We start from the raw sequence: 22,167 nt of genomic DNA, 5'->3' as shown, positions 1-22,167 counted from the left end.
ATGAGGAGGTGGAACATAGCGGAAGGAAAGGAGGAGGGTAGTTGGGGAATAGATGAGATAGAGTGTTAGTGGGATGATGGAAGAGAGAGAAGGTGAAAGTGAGGTAAGGGTTGTGTTGGCGGGGGGTGGGGGGTCAAGAAACAAGAAAGAAGACAACAGACAAATCCATGAGTCAAGACTGAGGCTGGAACAAGTAACAAGGTGCAGAGGTGGCTTTGATTCCCCGCGCTTCTCTGCTCTTCAAAGTGTTGTCATGCCTACAGCAGCAGAGGCTCTCCTCTAATTGGCCAGTACAACAGCTAAACACCTTCCATTTTGTACTTTCTGGTTCTCCATTCGCCCTCTTCTCTGATTATCAAAGGCAGTCTGAATTTTCCAACAATGCCCTGCATTCATGACACCCATTGAGTGCCGATAGCTGTTTCTCTGCTGATTTGCACACCAGTATCTGATTTGAGCAATTTGTGTTTTTACTCAAGTTGCAGGAAATCAACAAATCATCATGCCACCCTAACTTTTAAGGTCACCATCTGATTTATGGGTAAATTACTTTTTTTTTTTTTTTTTTTACTGGAACTACAAACGTTTTAACTGAAACAGATATTACTGATTTACTGTGGATAAATTGTTCAGAATGTCACACAACCCCTGAATAATGATGAAATTTGACCAATTTGTTCCGATTACACTTGGGAATTCAATAAACAAAGTGGACGCACACAATTCCATTATTCATCCAAATTCAAGTTAGCAGAAGGACCAGAAGAAGCGCGCTCAGCCAATACAGGATGCTCTGTACGCCTCTTCCCTGCAGCATGGCAATGTCATTACAAGGTGTTAATGCACTTAATGAACATTATGCAAACTCATTTTGCAAGGGCTTGAATGCAAGGAATGTTCATATATGCAAATATGATGCACTTGAGGGGAAATACTGGTATCAGTGGACATCCAAATTATATTACGTAAATTGGGCAAAACAACTTGATCAGGATGGTCACAATAATCCCCATTGTTAACACTGCTATTTCACGACATCAAATCAAAAACACATCGCAATTTTTCACATATTTAGTCACTGCAATGGCAGTATACTGAGGAAGTCCCTATTGTTTTTAAAGGAATATGCCAACTTAATAGGAAAACAGTTTTTTTTTTTCTACTGACCCAACAGCCAGACAAGAAGACCAATACTATTCTCTACTTTGTACTGCAAGAAAGAGCTGAGATCCACAGAGAACCAACTCACCACGAGTTAGCTTGCCACAATGATTAATAAATAGTACAGTGGGGGACCTATACACACACACACACACACACACACACACCTTACCACCTACTGTGAGGAACCAAGGAGTTCTCTTTGATCAGGATCTGTCCTTTAACTCCCACATTAAGCAAATCTCTAGGACTGCTTTCTTTCATTTACGTAACATCGCTAAGATCAGGCACATCCTTTCTCAAAAGGATGCCGAAAAACTAGTCCATGCTTTTGTCACTTCCAGGCTGGATTACTGCCATTCCATCCTATCAGGCTGCACCAATAAGTCCCTTAAGACTCTCCAGCTGGTCCAGAACGCTGCTGCTCGTGTATTGACTAGAACTGGTAGAAGAGACCATGTCTCTCCTGTACTGGCTTCTCTGCATTGGCTCCCTATCAAATTCAGAATAGAATTCAAAATTCTCCTTCTAACATACAAAGTCCTTAACAATCAGGCTCCTTCATATTTGACAGAGCTCATAGTCCCCTATTATCCAAGCAGAACCCTTCGCTCCTAGGATGCAGGGTTACTTGTGGTTCCTAGAGTTTCTAAAAGTAGAATGGGAGTCAGAGCCTTCAGCTATCAGGCTCCCCTCCTGTGGAACTGCCTCCCAGTTTCAGTCCAGAGGAGGCTACAGACCTGAAGAGGCTCAAGCAGCCACCCATAGTAACACCTGCTCACGTCCCCTGTCTGTCCATCAGTTTCTTTCCATTTCTCTCTCTCTTTATCTCTGTCCCTCTCTTTCCTTCTGTATATCGGTCTTCCTCCATTTTCTGTCTTAGTCTCTGCCCCGTTCTCCTTCTCTCTTCCCCCCCAAACGGTCAAAGCAGAAGGCTGTCCTCACTGAGCCTGGATCTGTTTGACATTCCTGCCTGTTAAAAGGAAGGTTTTTGTTGCCGCTGTTGCAGGATGTGCTTGCTCATGGAGAATTGTTGGGTGTAAATTCATTGACGGAGTGTGGTACTAGACCTACTCTACTTGTTAAGTGTCATAACATAACTTTTTTATGATTTGGCGCTATACAAATAAAACTGACTTGACTTGGGATGTGTTTAACATTTTCAGTGAAATAAAATTTTTTGTGAGATTACAATTGATTTGATGCAGCACTTCAAAACATCAGCCAACAAAGGATTTGTTGATAAGTCACAGGGCATCTTCTACAATGACAGTAAGCATGGCTGACTTCTTGGCCAATCAAGACCCTGAACATCAGTTATTTGAACCAGAATACGCAGAGGACATACTTCAGATTTTAGAAGCTGAGCAGGTAAGACAGAGGTATGCCACACAGCCCATTTACAGCATTCAGTGCTGTGGCTAATCAATTAATAAATGCATTGGTTTATTCTAAAACTGAGTTTGGGACCTGTTATGTACCCAAATCTGCTCGCATCTCACCCCCACAACCCTTGCTATACCCAATACTTTCTGCACACTAAGTTACTTACAGTCAAAGTACTTTTAGAGGCAAGATCTAGGAGACGACAATTCTTTGATTCTTGTGTTTTGGCTTTTGTAGCGCTATAAACAAATTTCAAACCCTCATGTTTGCTTTTGTTGATAAAAACAGGCATAACATAATTCTGCAAAGGTCAATTTTATGACAGACAAGCCTCACCTTCTTCGGTTCTTTTGGCGTCTTAGGCGTCTTCTTCTTCTTCATCTTCTTGTCTTCCTGCTCAGGGTCAGAGGTGATGGCGGGGTTATCTATCCCACCCTTCCAAGGGTCAGCGGGAGACAGTAGTGGGTCCTCCTCACTACCCCGGTGGGCTCTTCCCTTTTTCTTTTTTTGAGTGGCAGGGCCAGTATCCTCGCCATCACTGTCTGAGTGGAATCGTCTTTGGTAGGCCTTTGTCTTACTGAACAGGATTTTGGAACGATGTTTGTATTTTGATGGCCGCCGTCCGGTCTGGGACTTACGGTCGAATCCATTTTCTTCCTCTCCTCCTCCATGGAGACCATGTAACCCACCAAATGAGTTCCTTATTTTGACTAAGCGGCTGTGTGTGTCATCAGGCACCGCATATATGTCATCATTGTTAAAGCCCCTAGACCTCAATAAGGTATCCACTGGATCTGCATAGTTGTCTGAGGCCTCCACATCCTCAGCATGCGTCATTGGTCCACGGGGCGTTCTACGGTTGCTTCGCATTCCTGCCTCAATTGTTTTGAGGAGATTCGGGTCCAACTTTTTGACATTAGGCTTGGAGAGAATTGGTTTGGGCCGAACAGGTGGAGGCACTTTGTGGTTGCGTTCATGGTCCCCAACAGGTGTGCTATGAACTGGATACTCATTCCCCTCTAGATCAATGCGGTATTTGGCCCGCTCACTGGGTGTGGGGAGAAGCTGTACATCATCACCTATTGGACTATAAGGTGGGGGGGCTTCATTATCATCGTCCGATTCTGGATAATAAGTGTTGTAGGCTGGAGAATGGCTGTGGGGTGAGGTTGGGAAGACCTCTTCACTGGCCCCTGTGGTGCACTCCCTTGACGAGCTGTCAAACAGGAAAGAACTCTCAATGCTTGGCTTTTTCTCAAGCACCTCATTGAAGAAGGGTGTAAAAACCTCTGTCTGTCTGTGATACTGTGAGAGTGAGTAGAGCGCTGTGAATTTGGCAGCAATCTCTGTGGCAATGTGTTCCCCTTCCGTCATCAATTCCTTGATGGCATCATTCTCAAAGAAGTCTGCCTGGCTGTCTGTTATTGCCACCATTTGGACAGGGATAACATCCTGGACCTCAGCCAAGAATGCCCTCAGGGTTGCCATTGAAGCCTTACGTTTTGCAGAGTAAACCAAAATGTAGCCATGCACAAGTTCATCTTTGCGGACACCGATTGCAGAGTGATAGGAAAGGACAGTGACTTGAATCCTCCTCCTGCTGTCCCCAATAATCTTGTCCAATATCAGTGTGTTGCTCTGACCTGGCTGCCCCGCACTGCAGCAGTGCGAGTCTAGAAAAGGCGAGAGAATGAGATCAACGCTGAAAGGATCCCAGCACATGGCGCACATAACTATCCTTAGGTCTGCTTCTGACATGTCTTTGATTGAGGGCAGCGGGGCTAAAACATCAAAGTTATGTTTGAGCCCCTCCAGCACTGCCCGGAGACCCTGCTTAATTTGGAACTCAGTGAATTTACGTGGAAAGGCGCCAGAGGGAATGTCGACAAAGGTGCACTGCAGCTTGTTTGCCAGTTGTTGGCCCTGATGCCGCAGGATAGGTATGTTTTTACAAACACTGTCCCTCTGATTGGCCAGGATTAGAATAAATGGAAGTGGCTGAGCAAACCTATCTCTCCTACTCTGTGCCATCTCTGCTCGGATTCTGCCAATGCAATCTCCAATACAGTTGAGAGACTCGATGGAATTGAATACACAAAAGCAACCATGTGGCTTGAAAGTGGAGACCCACGTATGGCTGAAGAGTAGCGTGGAGTTGACATCCACTGGGAGAAGCTCCATCTCATATATTTTGCCATCTAGTGTGTACTCATCATCTGTGGACTGAGCTCGGATCTCATTGGCTAGTTCTTGTGCAAGACCCTCCCTTCCCAGGAGGCAGAGGTTGATCTTATCTATGTTGGCACTGTTGTAGTAGAGATTAGGGCGTCCGTGGTCGAGCTGCACCAGCCTGTTTGCTAAAACTTGTTCTACTTTCAGGTCCACACAGTTTTGCCCGCTCAGGCATGTCTCCTTTGTGGGATGGTAAACAAACCCAATGTGTTTGAGGAGGAGCGACTCTCTATCTGGGGCAAGTTTCTGCAGTGCTCTATATCTGGGCTCCTCATTCAGAACACTATGAATTTCACTCATCTTGTCAAAGCTGGGGGTGGCATTCAAATCCAAGTCATAGAATAGCTCAGCATGCTCAAAAAGCATTTCCTGAAACTCCTCCTTGGCTCTTTCAACTATTTCCTGCTGGTGTCTACAGTAAACATCCCTCCTATCTGATTCTGTGATGTACTTGTAGGCCTCATCTTCCATGACAAAGCACATGACTTCCTCCCAAGGCTGTCCTGGACTGATAAAATGAACCCTATCCAGCGTCTTCCTGAACCTCTCTTTCATCTCCACCCTCCTCTTCTCTGACAGCAGGTGCTGTACGTGGTCATGGTAAATTCTCTCACCATCAGGTGTGTCAAGGAGGTCAAAGGGTATCCTGCGATCACTATTGTCAATGTGGTCTGTCTCATCCCATGGTGTATGTTCCAATACCACAAACCAATACTGGAAATCAGACCGGTTCCGAATGAGACTTTGTGCCTCAGACCATGACAGGTGCTCAACCTCTTCCAGGTGATTGAGGAGGTTGTTCAGGGTCTTTGGCAGCGTGGTCAGATACTCTTCCTTCCGTCTCTTGATGTGCTCCTGCTTCAGTTGTGCAATGTGCTTTGTGAACATGTTTCTACCCTTCCTTGAGCCTTCCAAGGTGATGAACTCTTCATAATCAGGGTGGCCCTTCATATTACTGATCACCGTTTTCCATGTGATGTGGTAATCTCTCACCATCTGCAACATCAGTTTCTCAAATCTATCTGTGACTGAGGCAACAAGCTGCCGCTGGATCTTATAGGCCTCCAAGTATGGCACAGTTTTTGGCTTCCCCCTTGTTTTATCCAGCTGCTGGGTGAGGGCATTGAAGCACAGCTCCACATTAATGTTGGAGCGTGCTGAAGTTTCAATCAGAAGCAGGTTTTTCTTGCTGGCGACAAAGGCTTGAAGGTCCCTCAGATGCTGGTCAACACACTCATCACATTTTGTGGCAGCAACAACAATGGGCTTCTTTGACTTAACAATTTGGGAATAAAGACTGTTGACAAACTTCATTTGGTCATCAAACCTTCTATTGCAGCCTTTGCTGACATCAATGCAGAGCACAAAGGCATCAATATTCAGTTTCCCATCAGGCATCTGCTTCTGGTCAAAGTCCTGTTCCAAGCCCAGTTGGTCTGTGCAGATGTACATAAGCTTCTCCGCTGACTGAAGCTTTGTTGCAGCCGCTCGTTTCGTGTACGGCTGCAGGTTGGTACTCCGATGTGGGAGAAATGTCTGATCATCAATGAACTCTGTTTGTTCAATGATTTGGATTTTACAATCCAATCCATCGTCCCCTCGATGGCACACATCTCCCCAGTACAGGAAGTGGTCATTGTTTACCACACGTCCCCCAAAGTCTATTGTGCTCAGCACTGATGTGTGCTCAGAGTAGTAGCTGTCCGCATCAGGACGCACATATCGGTTACACAGACAGGACTTGCCCACACCACAGTTTCCCTTTTCTTTCTCCGTCCCCGAGAGGCCAACCACACTGACGGCAAATGTCGGGGGGCGTGCATCCTTGTTCTTGGCCATCATATCCCCCCGTTCATCTCTAACTTGGTTGCTTCCAAGAAAAAAGGTCAAGATATCATCACCAGTTCTGCTAGTACAGAGGCACTTTCATTTTCTGTGTCTCCCTCAACTGTGGTGAGTCCCCCTCCAACTCTGCAGCTCTCTCACTTTCTATCCGGGGTCTTCTTTAAGCTGGGATAGAGCAGCCGGCTTCTCCTCTTATCACCTGCCTGCAAGACACAGAATTCACAGTTAGAGCAAGATAAAGACTAAACAAACAAAAACATACATGCAATGCTTTGTCCATAAGCACTTAAGTCACCTTATCAGGAAAAATATAATTAGCTTTTTGTTTCTAAGCATATCCCTTCGAGGCACACATTATGAATGGTGTAGTGATTTAAAAGCAATTGATCAGAAATGTTAATCTGGCATTACACAGAGTTCTGAGAAATTAAACAGGAGTAAGCGTTATCAGAGCAATGCAGGACAAAATAATCCGTCCTAAATGATAAAAGCTTAATAAAAGTTTACGATTGGCATTTCATGCCCGGGTAACACAATATGCTAGCTTTAAACTGTAACATTAAAATCAAGGTCTTATTTTAGCTCTTCACAATGATCACTTAGTGCTGTTTTTGGTGCATTACTTCTTGGATGTAGAGCTGAAAAAAAATATTGATTAGTCAATCGAAAGAAGATATATCTGCAACTAATCTAGGCCTGTCGCGATAATCAATAAATCACCTAACCGCTCGTAATTTTGCCAGCCTCGATAATTGACCTGTGCGTTTGTTTTCCTCCTCTCTTGCTACCTAACAAGCTGGATGAGAGAGGAGTTCTCACTCTGTGCATTTGTCTCGACACCTGGGTGCGTGGGCCCTATAGCGGAATGAATTCAGTCATTCAGTCTCTTTGTCACAGTGGGGGGGCGGGCCGCTGGCGCGCGAGCGCACACACGCGCAGACAGACGCACAGACATACGGTCACAGTGTTGCAAGTGAGCGTCGTGAGTGAAAAGCGAGCAAACGCAATGAATGAAGAAACGACCGCGTTGGTGTCTAAGCCCAACGCAACAGCCCCTGTGTGGGAACATTTGGGTTTCAAACAAAATGAAAGAGGTGAGCCCATGAACACGGACGAGCCGATATGTCGCATTTGTTCGAAAGTAGTGGTGGCGAAGAAGGGGAATACGACGAACATGCATGCGCACCTCAAGCACAATCATCTCCTCCTGTTTTCCCAGCTGAGAAATAAAAGTACCGCCGGAGGTGCTGCTGCTTTTATTTTCATTGGGTTTTTGTTGTTGTCTTGCTTGTTTATTATGTTTGTTCATCTTATTTCAAAGTTCTTAATCTTAAGAAATTAAAGTTTATCGCTGTTGACATGGTGTACTCGCAACATTATATTCCATAATTTTTCATTATATATAATTTAAAAAACGGTGTCAATAATATTGTTTATCAGCAATAATTTTAGCACAATTATCGTCCAGCAAAACTTGTTATTGTGACAGGCCTAAACTAATCTGATAATTAATCGAACTTTTCAGCCTTTCCAAGAAAAAATGTTGAACATTCGCGAGTTCAAAACCAATAAATATTTGGATTTGCTGATTACTTGTCATTTATGAGAGAAGATGAACAGCCTTTTGGTTTTGGACTGTTGGATGGACAAGAAACTACTTGAACACAACAATTGGGCTCTTTAAAATAGTGATGAGCATTTGTAATAGTTTCTTTAGTTTTTACAAATGAAATGATTTAGCAATTAAGTGATTGACAGGAATGGAAAAAACTACGTAATGATAAAAATAATGGTTTATAATGTCAATGTGGGGAAAATGCCAACTATTTAAAAAAAAAAATCGAAGTATTTCATCAATACTGCAGGACCAACATAGCATTTTGGAGAAGACAAAACTGTGTGCAACAGTACAACTTATATAAGAAAATGGGGAAGTAATTCAATCATGGGCCATGCAATGTCACTTTTCCCCTTGCAAAGAAAATGAAGTGCTTTCAACCAATTTGTGTCGAGGCCAAGATAAAAAGGGCATGCAACTCCAGCCTTTGACAGCTACTGACCTAGAAATGATTTGCTTCACAGTAGGAATGAAACAGAGAAAATAAATCAGCTCAAAGATCTGTTATTATCATCGACACAATCTAAACATGGCCGTAACACGCAAACATGATTATTCCCTCAGTGACTTTGATTACATATTTCATCTGACATTTGAGTCTCGATTGGCAGTCTTGATTATGATCTCAGTACCTTTTCAGCATCTCACATAAGCAATGCTTTCATTTCAGCATCAATAAGCAGGTGAAATGAAAGGTTCCTACACTTACTACACTAATTGTTTGTCAAAATTAGAAATGCAGCAAACTCCCTCGTCTGTATGACCATGGCACCTTTATGTTGCCATTATCTGTGATCTGGTTTAGTGAAATAAGGTTGCACTCTTCCATGACCGAACAAGGGGCTGATAACAGAGATTGCAGTCATACAAAACAACAGCAGTGCATGAGCGGGAGCTGCTGCCTGCACCTTGAGAAACTGCACCAGAATAGAAAGTCAGTCTGCTGAGAAGAACGAAAGAGGTTTCCCTTGACTGTTTATAGAAGCCAAGGTGATGATGTCACCTTTGCAGGGGAGTTTGGGGCCAGAAAAACCTCCTCCACTGCAGCCTTCGCCAAATACACTCTACTATTCAAAAGTAGGGCTGCGCATTATCATAACATCTGTGATATTATTGCAGTGTAACAAATCCTCCACGAGTGACTCACACCACCAATTTTGTGCTGGTGCTGTTACATTTGCACGATTCAAACACTGACCCTTGAAACAGAAAGTTACCTTTTTTTTTTTAAATGTAATGATGTTTGCATTTCAAAGCAATTCTGATTGAATCAAAATCTTTTTGAGACTCCATTGGTTTTTATTATTTGATGACGGTCAGGATTAAGAGGTCCTTTTTTTGGATCAATGTTTGTCACTATGGGGCTTTCAATATATGGCAAAAAAACAGTATTATTTTCATAGTGCAACATTACAAGTACCACAGCTGTAGTACAGGTATATCACCAAATATAATTTTCAAATATGTGCTTGGCAAAAAAACTTTTTACAGCATTTTAATTGCAAAAAACAATGCCTGTGATGATTTAAAAATGGTGTAACATGGTGTAACCAGCAGAGAGTGCTCTGGTGCTTCTGCTTTTGCATTTTACAATTTTATTTTGGTCTTCATTTGAATAGTCATGTATGACAATGTTAAATATTTATCAACAAGGTTATTTGTGTTCAAAATTAGCCTTCAAAGTGCCTTAGCTTCGTCATATTGGCACAAAATTGGTTCACAAAGAACATAGAAAGGATCTTTTTTCAGTCCAGCACAAAAATTCACTGTTTCAGACGCACATTTCCACAATCTGTGATTTTTTTTTTTCAGCTGTAAAATTGGCATCGGGCTAATATATCCCATTTTGGTCGTGCCCTAGTTGCATGTATTATAGTTTTCCCACCATGACTCACTCTAAAATGTTATGTTCAAAGATGGACAGCAAAAGAGGAATTGACTGAAAGATTAATGTTCATCCCCCCCACACCTCAGAGAGGATTCTGCTCCCTCAATTCATAACCATACAGCTCTACAACCGACACTCTCACAGACACGAGAGACACTAGACACACACAGCTGGAGGTGACCCATCTTCTTATGCAAGTACACAACTCAACCACAAATGTATATTGTATGTCTGGTGATATTTCCAAAACCATCAGAAATATGCCTTAATTTTTCATTAAGCTCCACGTAATATTTCCTGAGAAATTAACGAAAATGACAAAAAATGTCCAGAAACAGACAGGCAGACAGACAAAGTGCAATGAAAACAGAACCTCCTTGGCAGTGGTATGCGAACAGCTGCATACTGATGCTTTTTTTCTTTTAAATAAGCTTTAGTTAAAAATCATACTGCAATTCTCTCAAAGATTGAGTGAAACAAATCAACGTGCCCTTATCTAACTGAAAATCACCTTTATTGACCTTTAAAATGTGTAATAGAGTATGCCACGTTTAAGATCTAAGACATCACAGTTGTAGCATCTTTTGAAGTGAAGGTAAACCTACAGGAAATCTGCCTTCCACATTAGTCACCTGATCCGCAGTTCGGATCATCAAACCAGGAGGTCTTTGTTCCTCAAACACACCCAGGATATTAGCTGATGTCACTAAGCAAACAATCCAGCAGGTATATCGGGTTTATACATCCAAACACAAGCCCCAACAGTAGCTATGGTTTTACAGTGCTCAACTGGCTGGGAGGCAGGCTAGCAAGAAGGGTCAAGCCCTACACCTGCACATACACTCTGTGGCAATAACACCTGCAAGAATTTAAGCCTCCAATACTAAAACAACTGATCAGTCTAGTTAAAACTAATCTAGTGTTAAAAGTTTATAGTCATTTGAGTAATTATTGACAACTGTCTGGCACACAGCAGGCATGACCCAGTCTGTACTTATAGTTTATTCTGCCATTTTATTTCATTTTAGAGAGCAATAATGATTGTGAATCAATTTAACCTGCTGTTTTGCAAATGAGACAGACAACAGTGTAAATGAGAGTCAATTAGCAAGACAAACCCCTATTAGGAACAATAACACATCCATACATGCTGGAGCCAGAAAGTTTCCTTTGTCCCAGCACAGTGTCAAGAGCCTGAAGGAAATAGCAGGAGACGGGCCAGTACACCACGAGAGGCGGAGGGGGCCGCAGCCAGACAACGACCCAGCAGCAGGACCACTATCTGCTCCATGGTGAAAGGAGGAGCAGGAGCACTGCCAGAGCCCTACAAAATGACCTCCTGCAGGCCACGAGTTTATGTTTCTGCCCAAACTGTCAGAAAGACTCCATGAGGGCCCAACATCCACAAATGGGGCCTGGGCTCACAATCTGAACCCATGCAGCCACATTGGCATTTGCCAGAAAATACCAAAATTGTCAGATTTGCCAATGGCATCTTGTTCTTTCCACAGATGAGAGCAGGTTCTCACTGAGCATGTGACAGATGTGAGTGTCTGGGACGCTGTGGAGAATGTTCTGGTGCCTGAAACATCCTCCAGCATAACTGTTGGCAGTGGATAAGGGATTTTTCTGAGTAGGCATATCCTTGGAAGGCTGCAGAGACCCCCCTGTGCTAGCCAGAGGTACCCTGGTGGCCGTTGGGTATCGGGATGAGAGCCACAGATCCATCATCAGAACATAAGCTGGTGCAGTGGGCCCTGGGTTCCTTCTGGTGCGTGACAATACGCAGCCTCATGTGGCTGGAGTGTATCAGCAGTTCCTGGATGACACAATCACTGATGCTATTGAGAACCCATTCCCCAAACCTGAATCCAAACGAGCACCTCCAGGATATCAAGTATCGTTGTATCCACCGCCACCACATCACAATGCAGACTATCCAGGTCTGGGAGGAGATCCCAGAGAAGACAATCATTTGTCTCATCAGGAGCATAACCCGACATTGCAGGGAAGGCATACAGGCAAATGGAGACGTACACACCACTAAGCTACATTATTAGTTGTCCGGTCAGCCTGCAATCTCATTTTTCCGCTTTTAGAGAGTATGATTCAGAATCCAGTTGTCATGGGGTTAATGATTTTTATTTTCACTGATTTATCTTACGTTATTTTGTTCTCAACGAATTAAACTATTTCATCAGTACATATCTTCAACTGGCATATTTCATTTTTGAGACCTAAGTTGTGAGGTTTAAATGTTCCCTTTATTTTTTCAAGCAGTGTATTATCTTGTTGTAGCTTGTGGTCTACGATACTGTGGTTGGGCAAAGACTTTGTCTCAACTCGTCACTGAAGAGTTATTTGGCAAGTTCAAATATGTAAGTGTCCTTGCTTCTTTCCTGAATCAATCATATTAGCTCTACCCACGATGCAGTGTTGCTCTGTTATCTTGCTCTTTGTTTTTCCTGTTGCATAGTTGTGCAACATTTGATAATATTAATGACTTGTTGTCTGAAGTAGCACTCAATGTATGAAAAAAATCAAGTACCTGGATACAATATTAGTATGCTGACAAAAGGCAGCTTCAATGGAATGATATTCCTGTGACACCAAAAAACCTGCACCCTTACGTGCTGTCAAATTTTGTCACGAGGCAATATTTATATAAGGGACGTAAGGGCATGAAAATCTCATATCTTGATTAATGTGACCAAAATGATTGCATTATCAGTGCTATCGCGACATTGGTAATATGCAGGAAACTGGTCAAAAAAACTTGTGCAAACACAGAAATCTTATCACCAAATCTCTATTAAAATAAAGAGAAGCATCAGTATCACTTCGTCACTCAATCACATCACTTGTATCATCCACTCCAGACTACCTTTTATTTGACCACCGTAAATGATCCCAAAATACAATTCGAACTGTACAAAAGTCCTCAGATCACAAGTCAGCTCATTCAAGTGATAACTTAAGCCGTAATTCGCCAAAAAAAATCCCAAATGTTGCATGTATTCACAGCAGTGACAATGCAGCTAAGACAAAAGTGGAACCTTTACTTCAGCAATTAGTCACAGAAGCTGTTTATTTCCTGTTCATCAACCGTCTGATCACAGCAACACAATCTTCATTCCTGATTCCTATCCAAACCACAGTATAAGATCATTCACCCAAATCCAAACATCTGGTCTTCATTTCTTTGTCAGCCTGTATCACTAGGTCTATACTCCCTCCTCTGTCAGACAGGGCCTATGAACGAATCATAAAATATGTCACCAAGCATGTGAGGGGGATGGTCGATGGTCGTGGGGCTAGCCAGTTAGCTGTACACTGTTCCACCTGGATGGAACCTTGGACAGCATTATTATACGTACAAAACAGCCCTAACTCCATTCACTAACAACTAAAAGTAGTCTTGTACATCATGATTAGTCCATCCAGTGAGAGGCTGCAGGCGGGGGGGATTAAGGTATCACTTGGCAGGCTGGTTTTAGAGATGACTAAATGCAGTTAAGCCCTGAAACACAGCTGAACATGCAGCCAATGACGGTACACCTTTTAAAGTTAAAACCAGCTGGATTAAAAATAAAAGTGTTGTATTTTTCAGCCTAAAATCACAAAGCAGGGCTCCAACAGACACAACAGTTAATGAGATGCTCCTGACTCATAACATTCTTCACAAACATATTATGATCTCAGATAAAGACAACTCTCCTCTTGCAGGAGAAAATGAAATAGAACATGCGAGCTGGATCGCAACTCTTTGAAAAATTCACTTCCAACGCAACATATTTCTTTCCTCTCTCTTCATTGTGTAAGTTATGACAGACTAGTAAGGATGTGGCGCCTCACTGACCCCGCCTCCCAGGATTTTTGTGTATTCACTTTCACATTTTTGAGTAATTACCTGTCACTGAAATGTTTTCCACTGCACAATGTGGCTTCAAATTTCAGCATTTGAATCACAAGAGGAACAACTTTGCTCTAGAAATAATTCATCTGATGTAATTCAGGTGGGTCATAATCATATATTCATTAACTGGCTGACAATGGGTGGATATACAGATATTTGTTTTAAAAGAAAATATAATCTACATATCTGTGGATATACCACACATATTAAGAGTAATGCCAGCAAATTGTAAATGTGGAATGTCATTAGCATCCAAGACGATATAAACAAATATTTCAGGCTGTGTCAGAGAATAAATGTTGTCAGAGAACAGTTGTCAGACCTGTAGGGCTATCCCCATAGGTGTGGCAACTGTTCTGGCAGAAATTCAAAACCCTGAAATTACAATGTTTCAAAGTACAATTCAGGGCAAATAAAAAAAAACCCTAAGTCACCCACCTCCTGAGTCAGGTCCAGGCCTGAACTCAGGCAGTGCTCATCTGTATTCCCTTTCCTGAAGTGTTCATGATGTAAGAACAACCATTTATAGGCACCTGGCACAATCAACCTTGATACCCCTTAGGCTGGGCTTGTCAAGACCAATGCCCCTGGAAATACCCTTGATCCAAGGCTGTCTCAGCTCGAGTTAAGATCATTATAATATGGCTATTTTAATGTTTGCTGTTTTCAACTGTGCTTGGTCAACCACAACCTGCTGCTGTTGTGTTACAATGGCAACAGAGCAGAAAACTGACGAGAGAGAAAGATTTGGGCATAACCTTGCATGCAACCCTGACCTCTTAACATCCTCCTTTGTGAAAGAAGATTCACTTAACTCTGATTCCAACTCTCTTTCACTTTCTGAAACATTTAACTAGCAACAGCACATCTGCAGTTGCCATGACCATCACCAGTTTCAATGATTCCAATGACAAACATGGACACCTGCAGGTCATATCAGTTCCACTCACTCGTGTTCTCTCCATCTGTCATCACTCACTTTCACGATGCAACAACTCCAAGTGGTTGCTGTCAGGTCAAGTCAAGTCTGTCTGCAAGACACATCAGAGATCATCTGCGAGTTAAGATGTCGGAGCACAAAATGTTTCTAATGCTCAAACAGTCTCTCCCCCTCTGGTGGATGGTTCGTATCTGGGGTGGCATTCTACAGTTCAACTCTCATTCATACACGATCACTGACGCTGATCCATTTAAGTTTACCTTCAGTATCTGCACCACTGTTGCATCTCGTCATATGTACAAATAAATAAAGACAGAACTTGGGGCAGAGTTTTGTGCCATTGAGTCCGCAGTAGAAGTAATAACAGAACTAAATCTACATAAGTAAAATGGACAGCTGGAACAATTAAACAGCTCGCACTGGACACCATCACTGTTGTGTTACACGTCATAACTCTGGAGGATACCAGAGAGGTACATAAAAACACAGGAAGGGACCGCTGTATACCAGCTTTGTTTGGTTTTGCTACGAAGCCAAGTGTCTTCATGTTCGGGTCATCTTTACTGACGTGTTGCAACATCTCCATAAGTATGTTCACATGACATTTGAAAAAGTTGAATTGCTGTGTTAGCCAAACTCGAACTAAAGTTTAAAAATACATGTAAGCACATTAGTCAGACTGAAAACTGTTTTTTTTTAAGTTGTACTAACATGCCTAGGGTGATGTGACTGGGAATCAATGTACTCGGGCATTTGTATGTTTCACCTGGTCCCAAAAAATTCCACAATTGTGCAGCTATATTTAACCCAAAAGTCAAATACACAGTTTAACACAGTCAAATGGCAAGACAAGGAGGAAAACATACAGCTTTCTCAGCTTAAGGAGTTGTCTATTTTTCTTTACCAGTCCTTGAACTGAAATCCAGTGTTTGGCAAGATCATCACTTACCACTATAACAAAAAGGTAACCCACAAAAAGTCTGACTGCAATCAGTTTCAAGGGGACGCCACCATCTACCAATCCGGATATAAACATAGTCCCAATGAATGTATTTTTCCCAGGTCCTCTGCCTGGGCAACACGGTAGTCCAACTGATTTCCCTGATCTAGCTACAACTTTTAGCTCAAGTATAACCGTGCATGTACATGATCTGCATGTAAAAGAGGTTACAGGTTCTCCAACTCTGGGATGGAATGCTATTACTGATCCCTTACTCAGTGTTTGATAATGGAGAGCGATGTCAAAAAAGTCATTTTGCTGTGCCCTATTTCTTTGCTCATTTATTCAGGTTTTTCTTTTTAGTATTGAATTGGACTTCATATTGGCATATATCCAATGTTAAAATAACTGGGATCAAGGCCAGAGGAACATTGGGGCATCCCTTTTGGGACATAATGGTTTGCTGAGGCATATTAGCATTTCGCCGATACCAATGTGCATTTTTCTATTGGTCTTCCCACAAATCGAAAGCTTTTGAGACACACCCATCCATACTTAGCAATCCTGATATTATATTTATATATATATATACACACACTGATATCAGAGGCCGCTGCCTGACAAATGGAAAATAAATGTAAAACATCACCTCTTTGTTATTGACCATGATTACATGGATGACAATAATCTGACGTGACATTACGCTTAATAACATAATTTCCATGAAGATGTTCAACTAAGTTTCTTATCCTATCTTGTTACCAGAAACATTTCTGTCATGTTGATACAAGTTCAGTCTTTTCCTGTTTATAGTGACAAACACTGAGCCTAAAACCTAACACACACACCTGGGACCTAGGCCATACATGGTAATGCAGTTTGACTGCTGTACATGCTGGGAAAACGCTACATAATAACCAGTAGGACTTAATTGTGGACTTAAGGTTAATACATTAAATGTCTGCCATACACTTTAGTAATATGATTTAGATTGGAATGTGCCTGTTTTAAAAAAATAAGTCATTCAGTTTTGCTGTTTTCCTCCCATCTAATATAGTATTACTACTACTACTACTACTACTACTAATAATAATAATAATGTAATTATAATAATGTGCATGTGCTGGTATTGCGCTTTGTGACATTGCAAAAAAAGGATTGTTTTTTCACATAGGGAAACTCAAGTCTTAATTAAATCTGGCCTTTTTTTGATTAAGGTCACCAGAAAATGTTGTTTACTTGGCACTGTCTTATTCAGTGTATTGACAATCAAGTTATTATCAGAATATAGCTATCCGTGTAAATTCAGCCTATGGGCAGCAGAAACCCAATTTCTGCTTTAAAGCAGTGCTTTTATGCAATCTGAAAATGTTTCCTACTGTTATAACTATCAGTTGATGGGAATAGCTGCTAAAAATCATTCAACTGATTAATAGATTTGCTCTGCATGCAGTTCATTCAAGAGAAAAGGCTGAAGAATCACCCCTTTACAGGCTGATGGATCAGTGACTTGACCCATGTGGTTTTATGGATGTTGTTTACCAAGTGGAAACAACAAATAACTTAAATGATATGTTACACACAAAGTGGCCCCAATAATAGATAATTATCTTTACAATTTAGCATCCCTGCTGAGAGGACAGGAGACAATCCACCAGGATGGATAGGTCTATGTTAAATATGCCTTGTAAGAGTTTGAGACAGGGCAAACGCAGCCGCAGCTTCGTCGATGCAAATGACATGCAGAGCTGCAGCAGCAGGACAACCTCACCGGCCTGACTGCTGCAACACACGGAAGAAAAGTTAATAATCAGCTAGTGACAAGTGCGGTGACAATATCCGACCACAGCTGACACCTCGGGAGTGTTTTGTGTGGAAATACAGTAATGTCAGCGAATAATACAGACAAATGTACCGAAGGTCCTCCTGGGTCTCCATCTATGTCCGACGCTAGCTATTAGCAGGACCCTGAATACTGGCAACTTCTAAACTTGGGAGGCGATAAAACTGTAATGATGGCCAAGAACTCACCACACATGAAAGCTGTAACCTCGGTCCAGTCGCTTGCACTAAAGGTTTTAATTGCCAAGTACTTTGTAAAGATTTTAAACGTTGTGATGAAAGCCAACACTAAGTAAATTATTAAATTGTACAAAAAGGCGGTAGGAGACAATTGAGGAGTTATGACTTTATAGTTTAGCTTGAATTAAAACCAGCAGCCGTGGATGTTAATGCGTCAAAGCGCCGTAGCTAACGCTGGCAACCACGGGATTTGGTACGGGTGTTGTTAATTCCTCCTGGGGAAAAGGAGGAAACCCGACCGGCCTGGTTTGGCCCTGATACCCCAGGGAAAAAAACAAAACAAAAACACCTTTCCAATTCCGATAAGCTAACATTAACCGGGCTATGCTAGCTTAGCTGCCAAGAGGAAGCTAGCTAACATTAGCAACACCTAACCCAGCCCAAGAAGAGAGCGAGGTTAACGCAAACCCTGGGCTAATTTGACTCACAGCCTCGTCTCATTTAACCTGGGATAGCGCAATCATGCGGGCGAGTTTCGCTCTCAGAACAGAGTGCTAGCTAGGCTAATGAACTCCCAGTCCAAATACATTCCCCTACCCACCTAATAACATGGTCGCTCCCAGATCCACATACCACGGAAAAGAGGAGAAAGCATTCCCACATTAAAAGGCAAAAAACTCCGCGGTAAAATCCACAATCTGCGGTTGTCGGTGTCCCCGGACAGACTCCGGAATGATCGGGAGCTGGATGTGTAGTCTTCGGTAGTCCCAAGCGTCCGGCCGGCCAGAATTTTTGTGTATTTTAGTGTTGTTAGTGTGGTATGTGAGCCCTGAAAGCCGAAACCTGCGTCCGTCTCTCGGCTGCTCCCTCCCCTCTCAGCAGCACTGGCAGGCAGTAATGGCGACTCTCTCTCCACCACTCCTCCCAGTATCCGCCAATGTCGCTCTCCCCTTCCATTCAGCCTCTCTCTCTCTCTCTCTCTCTCTCTCTCTCTCGCTCTCCCTCTCTCTTTTTTACGACTGATTTTACCAACAGCAGATGTGAACGGATGCTGACATTAACTGAACCAAAATATATATTTCCATTTTGCACATATATATTTCAGAAATGTAAAAAAAAACAAAGTATAATTTTTCTTTACTTCAATAATGTCAATAAAGCAACATATTGAAATACTGTTCTTTCACAATATTCAAACAATAATATGATATCAATATTGTATCATGATATGCAGGGATAAAATTATATTGTGACCCGTGTATGTTAAGCAGCAATATTTCAGATGGTCTTCTTTTACATAGGCCTATTTTATGTTACATCAACTGTTTATGATGCTGTAGGTATTCTATCTCACTCATTGTTGAGTGATTGTTGATCTCATTGTTGATTCACCAATAAAATAAAATATAGAAATACAAGTGTTTAAGCATGAGTGTTGACATAAAAATAAGGTTATTAACAGAATCTTTCTCAAAAAATTGCTCTCACAAACTGTAGGACATTTTGTTTTCTCATTCCTCCTCAAAGTCAATTGGTTTTTCCAGTGAATTTTCTGTTAAATACCTGAAATACGGACAGGCAACCGTCATAGCCTAAATGTTAGCTTTGTACTTTTTATGATTGCATTTATGTGGTGAAACTCCTAAAAGTAGTCTTCAACAGGGGTGGTTAACTTGCAGAACAAAATGTGTCAGTCCCATCGGCTTTGGTCATAGGAACCCATGGAGATTCTGACTTCTGCTGTACAAAAATATCATCGCTTAAAAACGCCATTCTGTATCTCCTGTAATTTGCATTAAGTTTGCAAAAACTTGAAAGTATGAGGTACACAATAGATGACCACACAAACAGGAAATAGCAAGGGAGGGTTACAAAAATCCTGAAGATTATTTATATATATGTAATCTCTCAGTTTATAATTTTAAATAATTATGCAAACACCCCATATGCACACAAAACATATTAACATATTAACCTTCAAAGGCTGACAGATCGCCTTTTCTGTGCTGCCTTTTTCCTCCAACTGTCTCTGATCTGTGGAAATAAATATATAATACGCCTGTTTTCTGATTCATTTCAATAATCCTCTTTATTGGCGTGAATGTTAGATGAACCACGGTGCCAAAGCAACCAAACACAAATTAAAATCCCTCCCTTGCTTGCTTCCTCACGCTCTCTGTGATGTAATTATGTTTGGGATGTTTTTTTTTTTTTCCCAGAAAATTGTTTAATTATGTATAATGCGCCTGGATGGGAAGAAGGCAAACGTGCTCAACAGGGAAAGCAGGTTCAGAGGAAGTATGGCTGGATGAGCCTTTTCTCTGTGAACATCATTCAAAAAGTCAACTTAACCGCAATATTTTCCCTACTTGTGAAACAGAGTTAAATAAATTACCCCTTTATTATTATTAATTAGATCATCAAAGGCATTGTTTAATAGGTTGTTTGAGACACCATTTCACTGCTGAAATGACAAGTAAAACTGCAGCCACGGCAGTCCACTGTATTGTCTCTAGAGATTCTCTGAGGTTCTCTAAAGGTGATCCCAGACCATTGCAGAGCAGCTGGGATATTCTTAAAATGCACTGTTTGGTTATGAAAGTCCTGCAGTTCAATATTCCCTTTATATTCCCTACAAAAGGGCTTTTGGGCTGCCAAGAAAACTTGGTTCTCTACATGTCATATGAAAATGTGCCATTTAAATTAGAGGAAAAAGTTCTGATGGTGTAAAAGACAGCGACACGTCACACTGCAAGGCTGTGAGGATGTTCTCTCTGGTTCTTTACACAATGTTCCCAGAATGTTTTTAGAACATATAATAAAATTGCAGGAAACTTTGGGTGCCTAGAGTGAATGTTGTGTATGTTCCCAAATATTTCTTGAATATTCACAGATAGGGATGGGAATTGCTAAGATTTTTACAATTCCGATTCCATTATCGATATTGCTTAACGATTCGATTCTTTATCGATTCTAATTTGGGGAAAAAGAGGAACAAACATTTTGATTGGCATCAAGTTTGTTTCTAATAAGAAGTCACAACCTTACAATCTCACAACGAGGTCAAAAGAGGCCCAAAGCTTAGATGTTAACTGTGGCAACATGTAACTGTGGCAAATACACAAGAATGTGTAACATTTTACTAAAACATTTTTCCAATAGAAATTAAAAAATCCTCCTTTTTAAAAAGACATATGAGCTGATAGCACTCAAAAATAATAAAAAAGATAAATACTGTCAAATACAACAGAACAGTGCGTAGTGCAAATACTTTGAAGAATTAACAATTCTTTTGCAGAAAAATAAGCATGTCTGCTTTTTCAGGAAGGATACGTGAGCTTTCTGGACTTATGGTGTCTCCAGCAGCGGAGAACACCCTCTCAGATGGGGTGGAGGAAGCCTGCACACACAGAAAGTGTTCAGCCAGTCCAGACAGCAGGGGCAGAGTATCTCTTTTGTTCCACCACCATAGTGTGGCACTATCCTTGGAGGGGATGGAGGGCAGGCTTCTGTACAGCTGGATCTCCTGATCCACTCTCTGGCCAAGGGAAAGGAGGGGCTGCGATTTTTGAAATAACTGCAGCTCGTTGTCCTCCTCTTCAAAGAGTTCCTCCAAGGCTGTCGTTTTCTGCTTTGCTGGTGGTGGTAGTGCCTGAAATTAAATGAACATGAAGCAAATATATATGGGCATCACAAATAAATTAGTTAGTTAACCATACATAGTCTTCCTCTACTTCTTCCTCCTCTCCATCTTCACAGCGTTCCCTTTGCGTCTCTCCTTGCTCCGGGAGCTTGAGAAGTGATGTAAACACATAATTAACTTTTAATATAGAGCCATGAATGAAAGGTCTCACTCTCACAATGTTATCAAATGCAATCAAAAGACATAGACAAATTCAAATACCTCATCTGTTGCTGCCACTGTGTTTGCAGTGATTGCTGCTTCCCTGATCCTGTCCCAGACTTCATCATTATTCACTTTGGATTTCAATCGGGGGTCCAAGCTGGTTGCCTCCTCCAGGAATCTCTGGATATCAGTTCCCTTAAATTTCAAAAAGGAGAACATGAGAAAGGAGGACAGGATGACATTAGACTATCTGAATTATTTACTGCTCTTATTTCATTTAAGAGAAATAATGTACCTGGTAGCGTTTGGAAAGATCATTCCAGATGTTATCCTTGATGCTCCTTGTGAAGGCAGAGTCACCTTCCTGCACAG

The 22,167-nt window shown here is 41.7% G+C and overlaps 1 protein-coding gene across 2 annotated transcripts in view; it reads right to left on the bottom strand.

The window, feature by feature from the left end:
* arhgap5 (Rho GTPase activating protein 5) overlaps positions 1 to 18,855 on the bottom strand; it is a 63,788-nt gene extending 44,933 nt beyond the window's left edge. Inside the window, exons 1-2 of one of the 2 annotated variants that reach the window (XM_086182258.1) lie at positions 18,550 to 18,855; positions 2,884 to 6,827 (exon numbers count right to left, since the gene is read on the bottom strand). In XM_086182258.1, coding sequence (XP_086038384.1) covers positions 2,884 to 6,621 — 3,738 coding nt within the window. In that variant the 5' untranslated portion in view covers positions 6,622 to 6,827; positions 18,550 to 18,855. The remainder of the gene's footprint in view (positions 1 to 2,883; positions 6,828 to 18,549) is intronic. The other variant, XM_086182259.1, reaches the window with a different exon arrangement.
* Between the last annotated feature and the right edge of the window lie 3,312 nt (positions 18,856 to 22,167).

Source organism: Aulostomus chinensis, chromosome 17 (assembly GCF_037954235.1).
Source record: "Aulostomus chinensis isolate RoL2024-O1b breed Wild chromosome 17, RoL_Achi_v1.0, whole genome shotgun sequence".
Lineage (NCBI taxonomy): Eukaryota > Metazoa > Chordata > Actinopteri > Syngnathiformes > Aulostomidae > Aulostomus > Aulostomus chinensis.
This window is presented reverse-complemented; position numbering and strand designations above follow the sequence as displayed.